The sequence below is a fragment of the Gadus macrocephalus genome, chromosome 12, assembly GCF_031168955.1.
Source record: "Gadus macrocephalus chromosome 12, ASM3116895v1".
In the NCBI taxonomy this organism is placed as follows: domain Eukaryota; kingdom Metazoa; phylum Chordata; class Actinopteri; order Gadiformes; family Gadidae; genus Gadus; species Gadus macrocephalus.
In genome coordinates, this window is record NC_082393.1 from 25,475,015 (window position 1) to 25,489,568 (window position 14,554).

The 14,554-nt window shown below is 47.8% G+C and overlaps 2 protein-coding genes across 3 annotated transcripts; both read left to right on the top strand.

The window, feature by feature from the left end:
* The first annotated feature begins 2,142 nt into the window (after nucleotides 1–2,142).
* On the top strand, nucleotides 2,143–7,567 carry hsd17b7 (hydroxysteroid (17-beta) dehydrogenase 7). Its single transcript, XM_060067609.1, has 9 exons — nucleotides 2,143–2,300; nucleotides 2,793–2,996; nucleotides 3,177–3,269; nucleotides 3,387–3,501; nucleotides 5,165–5,359; nucleotides 6,232–6,345; nucleotides 6,654–6,710; nucleotides 6,828–6,926; nucleotides 7,100–7,567. The coding sequence occupies exons 1-9, from the start codon at nucleotides 2,266–2,268 to the stop codon at nucleotides 7,244–7,246; spliced, it is 1,059 nt and encodes a 352-aa protein (XP_059923592.1). The 5' UTR covers nucleotides 2,143–2,265; the 3' UTR covers nucleotides 7,247–7,567.
* Nucleotides 7,568–9,550: 1,983 nt separating this feature from the next.
* On the top strand, nucleotides 9,551–14,326 carry serbp1a (SERPINE1 mRNA binding protein 1a). 2 transcript variants are annotated; one of them, XM_060067608.1, is made up of 9 exons: nucleotides 9,551–9,935; nucleotides 11,180–11,375; nucleotides 11,482–11,634; nucleotides 11,781–11,852; nucleotides 11,968–12,045; nucleotides 12,163–12,334; nucleotides 12,622–12,666; nucleotides 12,799–13,005; nucleotides 13,141–14,326. In XM_060067608.1, exons 1-9 carry the CDS (start codon nucleotides 9,680–9,682, stop codon nucleotides 13,198–13,200), a joined length of 1,239 nt encoding a protein of 412 aa, XP_059923591.1. In that variant the 5' UTR covers nucleotides 9,551–9,679; the 3' UTR covers nucleotides 13,201–14,326. The 2 variants fall into 2 exon arrangements, with proteins under 2 accessions (XP_059923591.1, XP_059923590.1); XM_060067607.1 differs by having other exon boundaries at nucleotides 9,563–9,935; nucleotides 11,766–11,852.
* Nucleotides 14,327–14,554: the final 228 nt, after the last annotated feature.

The window sequence follows — 14,554 nt, forward strand, 5'->3', positions numbered from 1 at the left end:
GATATACTATACACCGAGCACTCTTGGAAAGCCAGCCTTAACCCAGGAAATACACCGAACCCTCCTGGAGCCCTGGGAGGGTTGACCCAGGCCCAACCAAGACACTCCTCTCCTCTCCTATACAACATGCATGAAACAGACCGGGTTTAGAATAGAATCCAGCTTTAAGCTATCTTGTTTGAGCAGAAACTGGTTAGGAAGTCCCTGACCCACCTACCGGGAGCCAGCGACCACGGGGGAAACACTGTTAGATCAACACCAACAACAACAACCTAACAAACAGCAGCAGGCAGGTGCACGGACTCAATGTGTGTCTTGATGAGATTGTCTGATGTTTAATGCATTTTTATACTATACTTTTATACAGAAGGGCCACCTCATACCCAGACAAGCACACACAAGACCGTTCTAAACTTGCAAGTATTAAAAACAAAGTGAATTGTAGCAATTCACATTTGGCACTTTTTTAACAATGTCGTTTTTTTTTGTCACTTTTTTTTTTTTTTCATTTCTTATGTTCCAGGTCTGTGGGTTCAATGAGGGGCGAATATGGAGGCTGGAAGGCTTTCTTGTGTTCTCTGTTGGAAGACTGCTTGAATGTAGAGCAAATAAGAGCAGCAAACCGTCACTGTTAATATCAAAACATGTCGTTTCAGAACAACAAGTTACTGTTTGTTTCATCTCAATAGTTTAGGTAATCTAAGCAATTTATTATACCAGCAAATTGTTATATTCATAAATTGCAGTGTTTGGCAGTGATATTGCAATGAGCAATGTATACGACAATATATTTTCAATAGATATTTCATTATGAATATTTTAATATCCATAATTGTAAAAAAGGAAAAAGGTTACATACACTCACCTGTGTACTAAGAAGCACTTCCGTTTAAAAACACATTTCAGTGAATGGCAGCAGTCAAAATATCCTCATTCTGTCCTTCTGCTTGATGTCTGATCATTTATGTAGTGTTTGAAGATGTAATCTAGTCTGAAATATCAATATCACATCAGTCATATGCTTGAGGGGGGTTGTCTTTTACTCTCTATCAGTTCCCGCTCTAGGCCAGACGTACCTGTGTGTCACAAGGGCGTGAGTGAGATGTAAGTGTTTACTCATTGGAAGGAAGATAATCGACAGGTTATGTGTTTACCAAAGAATTGTGTAGTTGAGACTTACTACGATTGTGAACTCAGACTATAGAGTGAGACTGAACTGTGTTTAAGTTGCAGTGTCAGATAATGAAATGCAGACGAAGGTATTCTGTGTGTGTACAGAAAGGGAATATTCAGTCTTATTCTTGCATTTTACAAAAAAAGAGACTATTACAGATTGCTTTGTTTGAGGAGACTGGGGTTGTGTTGTGAGAAGCTATAAGGTCAAACATCTCATGACTACTAAACTATTAAATTACTCATACATTTCAGCTATTAATTCAACTCATTGTTGTCATGTTGAGGTCATGTTCACAAAATCTGTGTTCAGATTGACATGGCATGTTGTCATTACCTTTGGCCTTTCACACTAAATGGATTCACTGCCATTTCACTTTACGTGTAAAGCTTGTTCATGTTCTTCTTAGCTTCATCATTTGAATTAACTTTCATGTTGAACAACCAACGTTACTGAAAAACTATCAAGAGATGCATGCAAGCATTCCATTCAAAAACATATTAACCAATTATAAAAGCATTTGAGGTCGTTAAAAGTATGTGGCCCAACTGGTTGCAATTGTATAGTTGTCTGTTCACTCTGCAATTTATAATTTGTTTAGTTTTGTACGATTTTTGTGCTATTACTCAAATTTGTTTTTTATAGGAGTGTTTTATATAATACTTGTATGCAAAGGTAATGTTCTATGTAATTCTGCTTTGTGATAGATAAATACCAAAATAAACGTTCTCAATGCTATTCTTTGCTCCAAAGTCATGGATGCAATCATGTCCGTCAAATACATGTTTACCATTAAATCTTGGTTTTAGGGTGTCTTTTTAAGAGCTAGTATATGACCCATCATAAAGAAGCAACTATTTTCCTCAACTCACGACGAATGACGAGCCGACGATAGCTACGATATCATTGGCTAGGAGAAACTGTGGTATCCAATCACGACGCGCAGGTAGATTCAAGGATATGACGCAAGCTAGGATAGGTGCCCTTGGCTCAGACGTCAGACCACACGATACGTCCATGGATCGGACCATTCATTACACCTTTACTCGCTTTATACATAAAACAAGTTGTTAAAACTTCAACCGAGTAAGATGAATAAAGTGGTTTTGGTGACCGGAGCAAATAGGTAATTCAGCCTTTCACCGACTTATGTCACAGACAGTTAATTGCAGCGAATGTTTTGCTATTTTATATCTGTTTTACTCATGAATACATAGGCTTTATTGTACCGTTACATTACACATATTTATGCCAATGTGTGCAACCCTATTATTGTGTGCTCATTGCACATAGTAATATGAGTCATCGTTATTTGTCATTCCCTTCAAGTGTGTTTACAAAATCGTGTGTGTGTGTGTGTGTGTGTGTGTGTGTGTGTGTGTGTGTGTGTGTGTGTGTGTGTGTGTGTGTGTGTGTGTGTGTGTGTGTGTGTGTGTGTGTGTGTGTGTGTGTGTGTGTGTGGGTGTGTGTGTGTGTGTGTGTGTGTGTGTGTGTTCATGTGGTGTCTGCTAATTAGTATTATCCATTGTGAATGTAAAACAACAACAGCAGCCCTATAATTACAAACGGAAGCATTACAGAAACGCATCAGATAAATACATAACGTCTCCCCATGCAGCGGCGTCGGCCTGGCTCTCTGTGAGCGGCTCCTGGGAGCGGATCCTGGGCTGCAGCTCTGTCTGGCCTGTAGGAACATGTGCCGGGCGCAGGCTGCCCGGGCCGCGCTGCTCGCGTCCCACCCCGGGGCCCAGGTGGGACTGCTGCAGCTAGACACCAGCTCTGTCACTTCCGTTCTGAACGCAGCCAAAGAGGTGAAGCTCAGGTGGGACGGAAATAGAACGACCGAGAGATAAGTCGCTTCTTAGCATAGAAGCAGAATGAATAATTCAATTAAATTCCTAAGGACTGATGGAAGGAAATACCATAATGAAAGTTAAAAGAAATGACAAGTGCATTCAATTGTTGAAATGTTGACTACTATTAATGCTGGTGTTCCATGTAGGTATAGCCAGGTGGACTATCTCTACCTCAATGCTGGTATCATGCCAAACCCACAGTTCGATGTGAAAGCCTTTTTCAAAGGCGTCTTTTCCAGGTAAGGTAATGAATTACATGACCATAAAGGTTTTAGCTAACTCTTGCATCATCCGGCTCATACGGCTGCAAATGCATGATGGAAATGAAGACGTGTTTTATTGTATTTCTTTGACAGAAACGTTGTAAATATGCTTGCCACTGGAGAAGGTATTCTGAAACAGAAGGACAGCATCACTGCCGACGGAATGCAGGAGGTATTCGCGACCAACCTGTTTGGTCATTTCCTCCTGGTGAGTTTTAATTAGTGAGTTCCCTCTGCATGTCTCAGCCTACCAGGCTGAACAGCTGCCACGCTTACTTTAATTCTAATACAAATACTGACGCATGACACAAGAAGAACCAACGCAGGGCTTCTGCATTCTGGAGAAGTGAAAAAGAAAAAAACATTTATATCCACTTTTCACAATTCTGTTCGCTCCAGCGTACACAGAGATCCTCCCGATGATTCACCCTCTCTGGGTTTGTTAACCACAGCCTAGCGGCTCCAGGTGAATCACCCTCTCTGGGTCTGCTAGCCACAGTCCACCAGCCCCAGGTGCTTCACCCTCTCTGGGTCTGCTAGCCACAGTCCACCAGCCCCAGGTGCTTCACCCTCTCTGGGTCTGCTAGCCACAGTCCACCAGCCCCAGGTGCTTCACCCTCTCTGGGTCTGCTAGCCACAGTCCACCAGCCCCAGGTGCTTCACCCTCTCTGGGTCTGCTAGCCACAGTCCACCAGCCCCAGGTGCTTCACCCTCTCTGGGTCTGCTAGCCACAGTCCACCAGCCCCAGGTGCTTCACCCTCTCTGGGTCTGCTAGCCACAGCCCACCAGCCCCAGGTGCTTCACCCTCTCTGGGTCTGCTAGCCACAGCCCAGCAGCCCCAGGTGCTTCACCCTCTCTGGGTCTGCTAGCCACAGTCCACCAGCCCCAGGTGCTTCACCCTCTCTGGGTCTGCTAGCCACAGTCCACCAGCCCCAGGTGCTTCACCCTCTCTGGGTCTGCTAGCCACAGCCCAGCAGCCCCAGGTGCTTCACCCTCTCTGGGTCTGCTAGCCACAGCCCAGCAGCCCCAGGTGCTTCACCCTCTCTGGGTCTGCTAGCCACAGTCCACCAGCCCCAGGTGCTTCACCCTCTCTGGGTCTGCTAGCCACAGTCCACCAGCCCCAGGTGCTTCACCCTCTCTGGGTCTGCTAGCCACAGTCCACCAGCCCCAGGTGCTTCACCCTCTCTGGGTCTGCTAGCCACAGTCCACCAGCCCCAGGTGCTTCACCCTCTCTGGGTCTGCTAGCCACAGTCCACCAGCCCCAGGTGCTTCACCCTCTCTGGGTCTGTTAACCACAGTCCACCAGCCCCAGGTGCTTCACCCTCTCTGGGTCTGCTAGCCACAGTCCACCAGCCCCAGGTGCTTCACCCTCTCTGGGTCTGCTAGCCACAGCCCAGCAGCCCCAGGTGCTTCACCCTCTCTGGGTCTGCTAGCCACAGCCCAGCAGCCCCAGGTGCTTCACCCTCTCTGGGTCTGCTAGCCACAGCCCAGCTGCAGCCTAGCATGGCGTCCATGCCCTTGGCGGCTCTCCTCCGGGCCGAGGGGACACCTGACCCGTGACTTGTGCAGCAGCACTCATTAAAAATGTAGCGTGTTATTTCTGTGACGCCACGTCTCCTGTCCTGTCCTCCTCTTGAGGACACTGCTGACTGCCAGCTTCGGATTCCCAGCTAACATTCTGCTTAGCAGACACGTTTGTTTGGGGTTTTGAACTCTGTGAGGACATCTGCGATGTTTCGCTGCCACGACCGGGTCTCTGATCCTTCTGGATATCCTGAAAGTATTCAACAATGACAAAAGAACAGCAACACTTTGAGAGCTCTGATTTTCTTATCGGTAAGCATGTTGTAATCACCCCCCCCCCCCCCCAGGTCAGAGAGCTGGAGAGCCTCCTCTGCCAGGCCGGACGGACCTCCCAGGTGATCTGGACCTCCTCCATCAACGCCCAGCAGTCAGCCTTCAGCCTGGAGGACGTCCAGCACCGGAAGGGCTCCCAACCCTACAGCTCCTCCAAGTACGCCACGGACCTGCTCAGTGTGGCCCTCAACACGCACCTCAACTCACAGGTCTGCTCCCATTGGCCCTCAACACACACCTCAACTCACACGTCTGCTCCCATTGGCCATCAACACACAGGTCTGCTCCCATTGGCCCTCAACTCACAGGTCTGCTCCCATTGGCCCTCAACACACACCTCAACTCACAGGTCTGCTCCCATTGGCCCTCAACACATACCTCAACTCACAGGTCCGCTCCCATTGGCCCTCAACAGACAGGTCTGCTCCCATTGGCCCTCCACACACAGGTCTGCTCCCATTGGCCCTCAACACACACCTCAACTCACAGGTCTGCTCCCATTGGCCCTCAACACACACCTCAACTCACAGGTCTGCTCCCATTGGCCCTCAACAGACAGGTCTGCTCCCATTGGCCCTCAACACGCACCTCCACACACAGGTCTGCTCCCATTGGCACTCAACACACAGGTCTGCTCCCATTGGCCCTCCACACACAGGTCTGCTCCCATTGGCCCTCAACACACATCTCTCAACTCACAGGTCCGCTCCATCAGCCCTCTTCTTCAATGTCTTACTGAGTCTCATTAACCTCTCCTCAGGGGTTTAATAAGACCCAGGGCCTGAGGTCACGCCTGGTTCTTGAACGATGGTACTTAGACCACTAGAGTTCTCTGCTTGTCTGGGCCCTGTTCTATTGGTTTGACCCGAGCCCAGTCTGCTCCTTTGTTCGTCCGTAAAGGTGAAGTTCCCGTCACGGGTTTCCACTACATATTTGATGCTGTTGTACTCCCTGCCGGCGCATAATAGAGAAAAGATTGCATCGAGGGGAACTAAGTCAACACCGATGATTCCTATTTCCAGGTGATAGCTATCAGCACGGCTGCCTTTACCTACCTCTATGTTCTGCCGTTGCTTTCTAGGGCCTGTATTCATCGGTCATCTGTCCAGGCTTTGTGATGACCAAGTTGACCTATGCCATCCTGCCCGCATTCCCGGATTTTCTGTGGTCCCTGGTTATGCCACTCTTTTGGTTTGTAAGTAGACGGGTTATGGATCTATCAACCTGAACATGTCGATTTATTTTGTTGCACGGTGAGACACGCCAGAAGATTGGGAACCTTATCAGTGAGCAGAGCTGAACAAAATGTCATCACTGGAAATGTATCAACCTTTGGAGGGAAGATATTCTTAGCAAATTAGACGGGACATTTTTGGCTGGATAGAACGATTCTTTGCCATCTTCCCTTTTGTGACATGTCGGCATCTACTATGATTGTAGATGATGGTATAAAGATGTGGAATTTGTCATAATTTGTGTGGTTTATTGTCTGTGTTTGCACAGATCCGGATTTTTACCAACACGTTCACCCTGACGCCGTATAATGGAGCTGAGGCTCTGGTGAGTGAAACCTCCTGCGTTTCAAATAAAGCCCAGATGCTAATTCATATCAAGGTTTTTCTGAACATTGCTCAGTCAGTGACGTCTCCCCCCCCCCCCCCCCCCCCCCTCCTGTAGTTGTGGCTGTTCCACCAGAAGCCTGAATCACTGGATCCTTACTCCAAGTACCACAGTCTGACCTCAGGCCGGGGCGCCAACCACATACAGCCACGGAAGGTATGGTGGCACATTATCATCTAATGTCTTCTTTTCAATCACACCAACACTGACACTTAAACAGCCTTGTCTCCGCTATCCTCTCTCCTCTTCCTCCTCCTCTCTCCTCCTCCTGCTCTCTCCTCCTCCTCTCTCCTCTTCCTCCTCCTCTCCTCTTCCTCCTCCTCTTGCAGATGGATGTGGATGAGGACCTGTCCCAGGCCCTCTATGTGAAGCTATTGGATCTGGAGCACGGAGTGAGGAAGACGAGAATAACCCTTCATGGTCACAGTAGCCAACCAGAGCTTCAACAACAATGTGCATTGAAACCATTACTGTAATTTGGACAAATTTGAAATATATATTTTGAATGAAAATAGGATAATATTGAAAATTCTAGGATAATTAGTTTGTTTATAAAAATGTGATGTTGTTTTGGCTGTTATAAATATATTGAGTTTAATTTAAATGTATAAATACCTTTTTATAAATAATTATTTTAAATACAATTATATATTCCTTTATAACAATGAAAAGAGTTACCATTTTTAAAGTTCTCACGAAGAAATATGAAAAATAAATCACAAAATATAAATTATTGGGAATATAATATTTATAAATGATGGAAAATAAACCAAATGCATAGGCCTATACAGGCTACATCACGTTGAAAGTAAATATTTGATAAAACAGCATGGTCGCTTTTTCAGGCACACTTATACATTTATAAAGAATGGAAGCGAAGGATATCTCTTCAGAAGAGCTATACTGGACTGCCCCGTGTCTTGCTCTGTCGGACATGATCAGCGAAGCCAAAGTCGTTGCGATCCAAAAGTAAACTGTCGGTGTCGCCACCGAAGTTGATGTAGGTGGACTGAGCGAGCCAGTCTTTGGTCTTCTGCTGCTGCTCCGGGTGCGCAGCTGTGCATAACATCTCCTGAGAATTTGGGGCCATTTGCCACAAATTGTTCTTCGGTGCGTCCAGCCCTATCTCATCGAAGTCCTCTTCCTCGCCGCCGCTCAGTACTGGGTTGCAGAAAGCCCAAACCATCCCACAGAAATAGACGAAGAACCCCCCCATCACCATAATCATGAGCGCGTAGGCTTCTACCATCGCTTTAGTGACTGGCGACATCGTCATCTTGATGCGAAAGTTTACCTCCCTCTTTTAAAAGTAGGCTATCGTAGATCTGTAAGACAGAAGGCAGCGGTCGGTGTCTTGTAAATAACCAAAGTATTCAATTTTCGATAAGGATCCCACCTATCCGCAGGCTTGAAATGCGACGAGCGGTGAGGGGATGGCGATGCCTTACCTTTTGCGCAGTTGAATTGTTGTTTTGGATCCTTTGGCCATTTATTATTCCATCCGTCGTGATGACATCCTCTTGTGACCTGTATTTTATCATGCACACGAGTAGCCAACAAACTCTAAGACCGCTGCTGCTGCGCAGCTACTGTCTGCTGCACATCAGGGCGCGTTCGTCTCGCTGCCGTACAAATGAACTCTAAATGAATTCCAGTTTGGAAACATCCCACAGAATGCAGACTTAAAGTTAAACAATCTGTCTAGCACAAAAACGAAAGGCTCCTGGAAACACGCACGCACGCACGCACACACACACACACACACACGCGCACACGCGCACACACACACACACACACACACACACACACACACACACACACACACACACACACACACACACACTCATACATACATACATACATACATACATACATACATACATACATACATACACAGACAATAAATGGTTGTTAACAATGGCAAAATATATTTAATTTACTATTTTTTGTTTAATCGTTGCTTCCTTCATTCTCCCACCGTCAGCATTAACATACTGATAATATTTTGTGTTAGTATAGTAGGCCTAGGCCTATAAGTTAAATAACTAAGTTATTTGCTTACACAAACTACTGCAGGGCACTGAGGGCAGCCTACAAAAAGATAACCCCTCGTTATCCCTCATGTCTCTGTGTACGTGAGTGTGGATTAACGTGTGCTATTCCGCAGTGTATCTTTGATGATTTATTTTGTATAATACATAGTGAGTTCCATAAAAAAAGACTGAGCTCTCTTTCAACCAATTCCCCAATTATGTTATTGAATGTGTTCAAGAAGAATAACAGATTTATTAATTGACACATCCAAATGACCTGTACTTTTAAGGTATTTGATATGATGGGGCCTCATTGATTTAGATCATGAATTCAAAATCCTTTGACTATAAGAAGAGCTCAGCATTTCTAGTTAACCCCCTAAAGTTAACCCCTGGCTCTAGAGTCATTAGCACCTGTTGTCTTCAGCGCATTTCTAACAGCTCCATAGACAGCACCTGTCGCCCATCTATAAAATACAAAAATGCTGTTTCATTCAAATTGGTTCGTGCAAAATGTTTAAGCTTTGTAAATAATACGAACTACCGTAAGGGGATTCTAAACCTCCTCCTATTTAAAGTAAATCGACCATATGATTAAAAATTAAACGTTTTCCAGCTACAAGGTTGAAAACAAAAATTAGCCCTGGAACTCTGGGTAATGGTGTTGTTTGGATTATGCTTGCCCGGCTTTTTCGATTGGTTCAGTGTAGTCTACAAACTACAAGCCCCACCCCGCGCAGTGTCCTAGGTCCCGGATGTATATCGCGCCGGAAGAGAAGAAGGTCCTTTTCCTAGCCATCTTGTGGCTTCATCAAGCGAAGTGTTCGCACCAATCCTCGTAGAATCGGAGGAAAATCCTGCTGAAGGGGCGCCATCATGCCCGGACAAATGCAAGAAGGTTTTGGCTGTGCCATCACCAATCGGTTCGACCAATTATTTGACGATGAGTCGGATCCCTTCGAGCTGTTGAAGCAGGCGGAGATCAAGAAGAAGGAGGCTGCTGCGCTTGCCGCCCTGAAGCCTGCCGTCCCGGCCGTGAAACCACAGAAAAAGGAGTCGCAGAAAGACAGAAAGACCCCACTGGCGGACAAAAAAGAGGAGTTCCAGGCGCCCGTTCCCATCAAGAAGGATGGTAAGTGTGAAACAGTAATTATCGCATTAAACGTGCATCCAGGCTAGGGGGTTAGCTAGGCGGCTGCTGGCTAGCCCCCAGCGCCCGGACCCCCGCGACATGAGGTCCAGACGGGCCTATTGTGCGCTGGTTCGGTGCCATCAGTCGGATCTCTAGTTTATTTTAACCAGTATCTCCCTAACCCTCGGCGTGTGGTTCAGACCGAGAATCCCCGGAGGGCAAAACGGCGTGCAGGCCAACTTGTTTTGGCCTCCCCCCCCTCAGGCCTTCTGTCGCTGCGACTCGTAAGCCTCGCTGCGTTTATTGCGGCATCCCAATCTGACCACCAAACGCCAGAACGCAGAAGCACTAAACGACCTCAATACCCTTGATTATTGTGTATTTTGTGTTTGTGCTGGCGGATTGGACGTCGTGAGACCACGTTTAATACACAAAGGAAATGTGCGTGGGCTGTACAGCTAAAGATACTGTTGGTGCATGCAAAACCTCGAATGTGTTGTGGATCACCGAACATTATTCTGGTGGTCTCCAGTCGGGCGCTGTATCTACGGGGTTTGATTCGCAGCGAGGTAAACCTCGTGGCTGCGGTGTGGGGCGTGCTGTACACCGAACTGCCACTTCCCAGTGGCTCACAACACACCCTCGTGGTATGATGTCATCCGCGACCTGAAAGGCTGGTTTCAACACTGGTCGACCACGTTTTGTTTGTTGCTGTGAAAGGCGATTGCTGGGCCGTTCTGGACTGATCTTTGGGGGCATTATCGCCATTACAACACCCCCATACAATGAACTCTTTATGATTTAGAGAGAATTGGTGGTTTGCGGCATATTCAGTAACGTTACACACAATTACTGTTGCATTTGCACACACAAGCGATGGGGTTACTTCGTATTTTTCGGATCCCTCTGAAATCTGGTGGTATCTGGTTGCTGGAGAAGTGATGGGACAGGTGCACTGCCACAAGGCCTCAGCTGCTGTAGGAGCTGGAGGAAGTCTATTTTAGTAGCATGTGAAAGCTACTGGGAGGGCCCAGTCTGACTAGGGTAGAAAATGAATAATTAGTGGTATTTATATTGTTGCCATGTGTTTATTTACTTTGTGGCCTAACTGTACAACACATTCAGATTTGTTAGTACTGCATGTCCCCCATACTGGGCTATTACCATCTGACTGGGGGTTTGTTGGAGCGCCATTGTCTAAGGGACGACTTTGTAATCCTAATCCTGTTTTTGTGTCCCTGTAGGTGTGAGGATGAGGGGAATGGGACGGAGGCCGGAGGGTGAGGGCCCGAGGCCCCAGGGACAGGGTGGCCCAGGAGAGGGCAGGCCCCCAGCAGACAGACGGCCGGTGGACAGGCGGCCCCCACGCCGCTTCGAGCGGCCCGCTGGCGAGGGCGGAGAGAGGCCCGCCGGCGAGGGCGGAGAGTTCTCCGTGGAGAAGTAAGTAAACGGAATCAATACCGAAGGCCCACGTCACGGTAATGCATTTAGGTGTGGAGGCGGTACGATGCGGTGAGCTCACAGTGCATCTCTTCCTCTCCCACAGGCCGATCGGCGACAGACCAATGAGGGGGCGCGGTGGCGGACCCAGAGGTGCTCGCGGAGGCGGCGTGACCAGGGGGCGGGGCATGGGCCGCACCGATGGTTTTGACTCCCGAGGAAAGCGTGAATTCGACAGACACAGCGGCAGCGATCGATCGTGAGTGCTTTTTTCTTTCGGTTAGGTCGCAAGTCGCTATTGCTTTCTGTATGACTCAGTCATTGCTCGTTATTGCACGGGCTGAATGTCATTTCAAAATGGAGCTCTAAATCGTAGCATCTTGGCTAAAGCGCGTCTTTCTCCAGTGGCCTGAAGGGCGAGGAGAAGCGAGGAGGCAGCGGATCCCACAACTGGGGAACCGTCAAGGATGAACTGACGTGAGCACACTTTGTTTTGGCTTCATGTTACTATGAAACGGTACCATGACCTGCTCGTTTCAATATCCATTGTATTGGTGTATATTAACACGACACTCTTGTAACATTATCTTAGCGGTGAGCTCGACCAATCAAATGTTACCGAGGAGAACCCCGAAGGAGAGGAGCACCCGGCCGCCGACTCTGAGAACAAGTAGGTCGTGTGACATGGGACTGCATTCACCACCTTGGGGTGAAGGCTGGGCTGAAAGGCCCAGATACCCCAGAGAGCTTCTTGGAGCCAGACTGTGACGGGTGGTTTGTTTTCCAGGGAGAACGAGGCAGAGGAGCCCAAGGACGAGAGCCCCAAGGAGATGACGCTGGACGAATGGAAGGCAGTGCAGGACAAGGAGCGAGCCAAGGTGGAGTTCAACATCCGCAAGGCCAACGAAGGCGCCGACTGGAAGAAGGGCTACGTGCTGCACAAGTCCAAGAAGGATGAGGTGAGCTGAACCATTATCCTTCATAGTGTTCCACTTTAATGAAGATGCAAATCCTACTACTTCCAATTTTTGGAATAGGATGGAAAGAAGAGCAGTCATTCAAAATATTTTTGGGACCAATATTAGTTTGATATCGCTTGACTTGTTCTTTTGCAATAGAATCTCATGTCTGAAGTGCTTAGAAATGAAGGAGCTTATATTCCTTTCACCGCTGGCTGAATCCCCTCTGAAGGCCGTGCAGATATGTTCCTGTTTTTAATCTCTACCCGTTCTTTACCCTTTAACAGGAGAAAGGTACTCTGATTGAGGCTGAAGCTGATGAAGTCCCCAAGGTTGGTAGCCTTCCTGCTAATAGATCATCTAATTGTGCCGTTTCTTGTTTAATTACATCTCGCGGTCCAGTAAACGCCCCCCGGTGTACGCCCGGAAAACAGATGGTCTAACCTTACCTCTATCTGCCTCAGGCTGAGGATGAACACCGCAAGCCCGCCAACGACATCACCGCCCAGTTGGAGATCAACTTCGGCGACCTGGGCCGCCCAGGGCGGGGCCGCGGAGGTCGGGGTCGCGGCGAGGGCCGCGGAGGTCGGGGTCGCGGCGAGGGCCGCGGTGAAGCTCGTGGTGGCGAAGGGCCCGCCGCCAGGCCGGCCCGCGGTGGCCGGGGCGACAAGGTAAGGGTCCACCTGGTCACACGTCATCACACCCCCCACCCGGGGGCAGGCTCTTGTTAAGCTCCGCCTTCGTCAGCAGCAGTTTCTCATTCTGTGTTTGTTTTCCCCCACCCCCCCCCCCCCCCCCCCCCCCAGGCCAGCGGCGTGTCAGTGCCCAACGTGGATGACCCTGAGGCCTTCCCGGCACTGGCCTAAGCCCGGGCACTCCGGAGCCCCCAGGCACCTCCACTATGAGGCTAGCATGTCCCTGGATCCTTCAGCAAAACGTATTGATGGAGAAGACTGTCATCCTCGATGGCACTCGACTTTGAGGACTGAATTTTACCAATTACAAAAAACGAAAAAACAGAAATGAACACAAAAAAACAAAGAAAAAAGAAAAGGACTTCTTGCTACTCTGGAGCAGATTACTGGTAGAGGTTTTGTACTTATAAACAAAGTAGCAGGGGTGTTTTTCATACAGTATTTTTTTCAGAGGTTATGCATTGTTCATTGATACTTTGTAATTGCTGCTTAAAATATTTCCAAATATAAGAAGCGCATCCTTTTGGCTTGGCTGTTGGTCAAGCTTGCTTGCTTGATTGCTCCCAAACATGCCTGGCAGCAGGTCAAACCATGCTCATAAACTGTACCACAATGGGTATTTCATAAAGTTACTGCCTCACTTCACTTGCTGAGATTTCAAGGACTTTTATTTTACAACATGGGCGGCGGTTTTCGATTTCTCAAAGACGGGTCTATTCTATGATGCTCTCATTGGGAGAGACTCTTTCAGAAGGCGCTGGTGAGGCAAACCTTCCTCTTTGATCTAGAAATCAAACGTATACTTGGTCAAAACGGCTGTGTATTTTCCTCTGACCCTACAGGACTTAGTCACTTCGACAGGTCAACGGAATTTACGCTGACGCGTTTGACCTCCACTCAACTACAAATGGAGCGCGTCTCTTTGTGGAGAAACTTCTACCCTTGTCCTTTTTTTCGTCTGCACTGATCATAAGCTTAGAAATCTGAACGCCTTGGTGTTTACACTTTAATCAAAAGGCAAGGCGAGAAGTGTTGACACAATTGAGACACGGGCGTAATTCCAAACCTTAAAACGACAGTTTCAGCACTCCAGTGACATCGGCCCTGGTCCATCTGTGTCTCCGTTCTTGCGCATCGTTTTTCTTGACTCCTTCGCCTCAACAGTGACGCCACTGCATAATTGCTCTGAAAGAAATAGCTGTCCATCCTGAACAGCCAAGTGGTGAAAGCTACGGGCTGTGTGAACGCTAGCCCTGCTATTTAGACCTCTGTTGGTAAATAAAGATGGTCGATTCATTTTTCTTGCATTGTCGTTTGTACCAAATCAATTTTCATTGTTGGTCGAGGCTTAAGTCCCGGGTAGTAGTTACTAAACTGAAATAACTAGCAGTGTGAAGAATCACTAACTGCTAGGCCACACAGCCTGAGGTGTCCACACCCCAGTCTACACCTCAATAGGTCCATGGTCCTCACCTAGTCAAACCAAGATAGGCCACCAAGGGTCATCTCAAAGAAACTAACAATT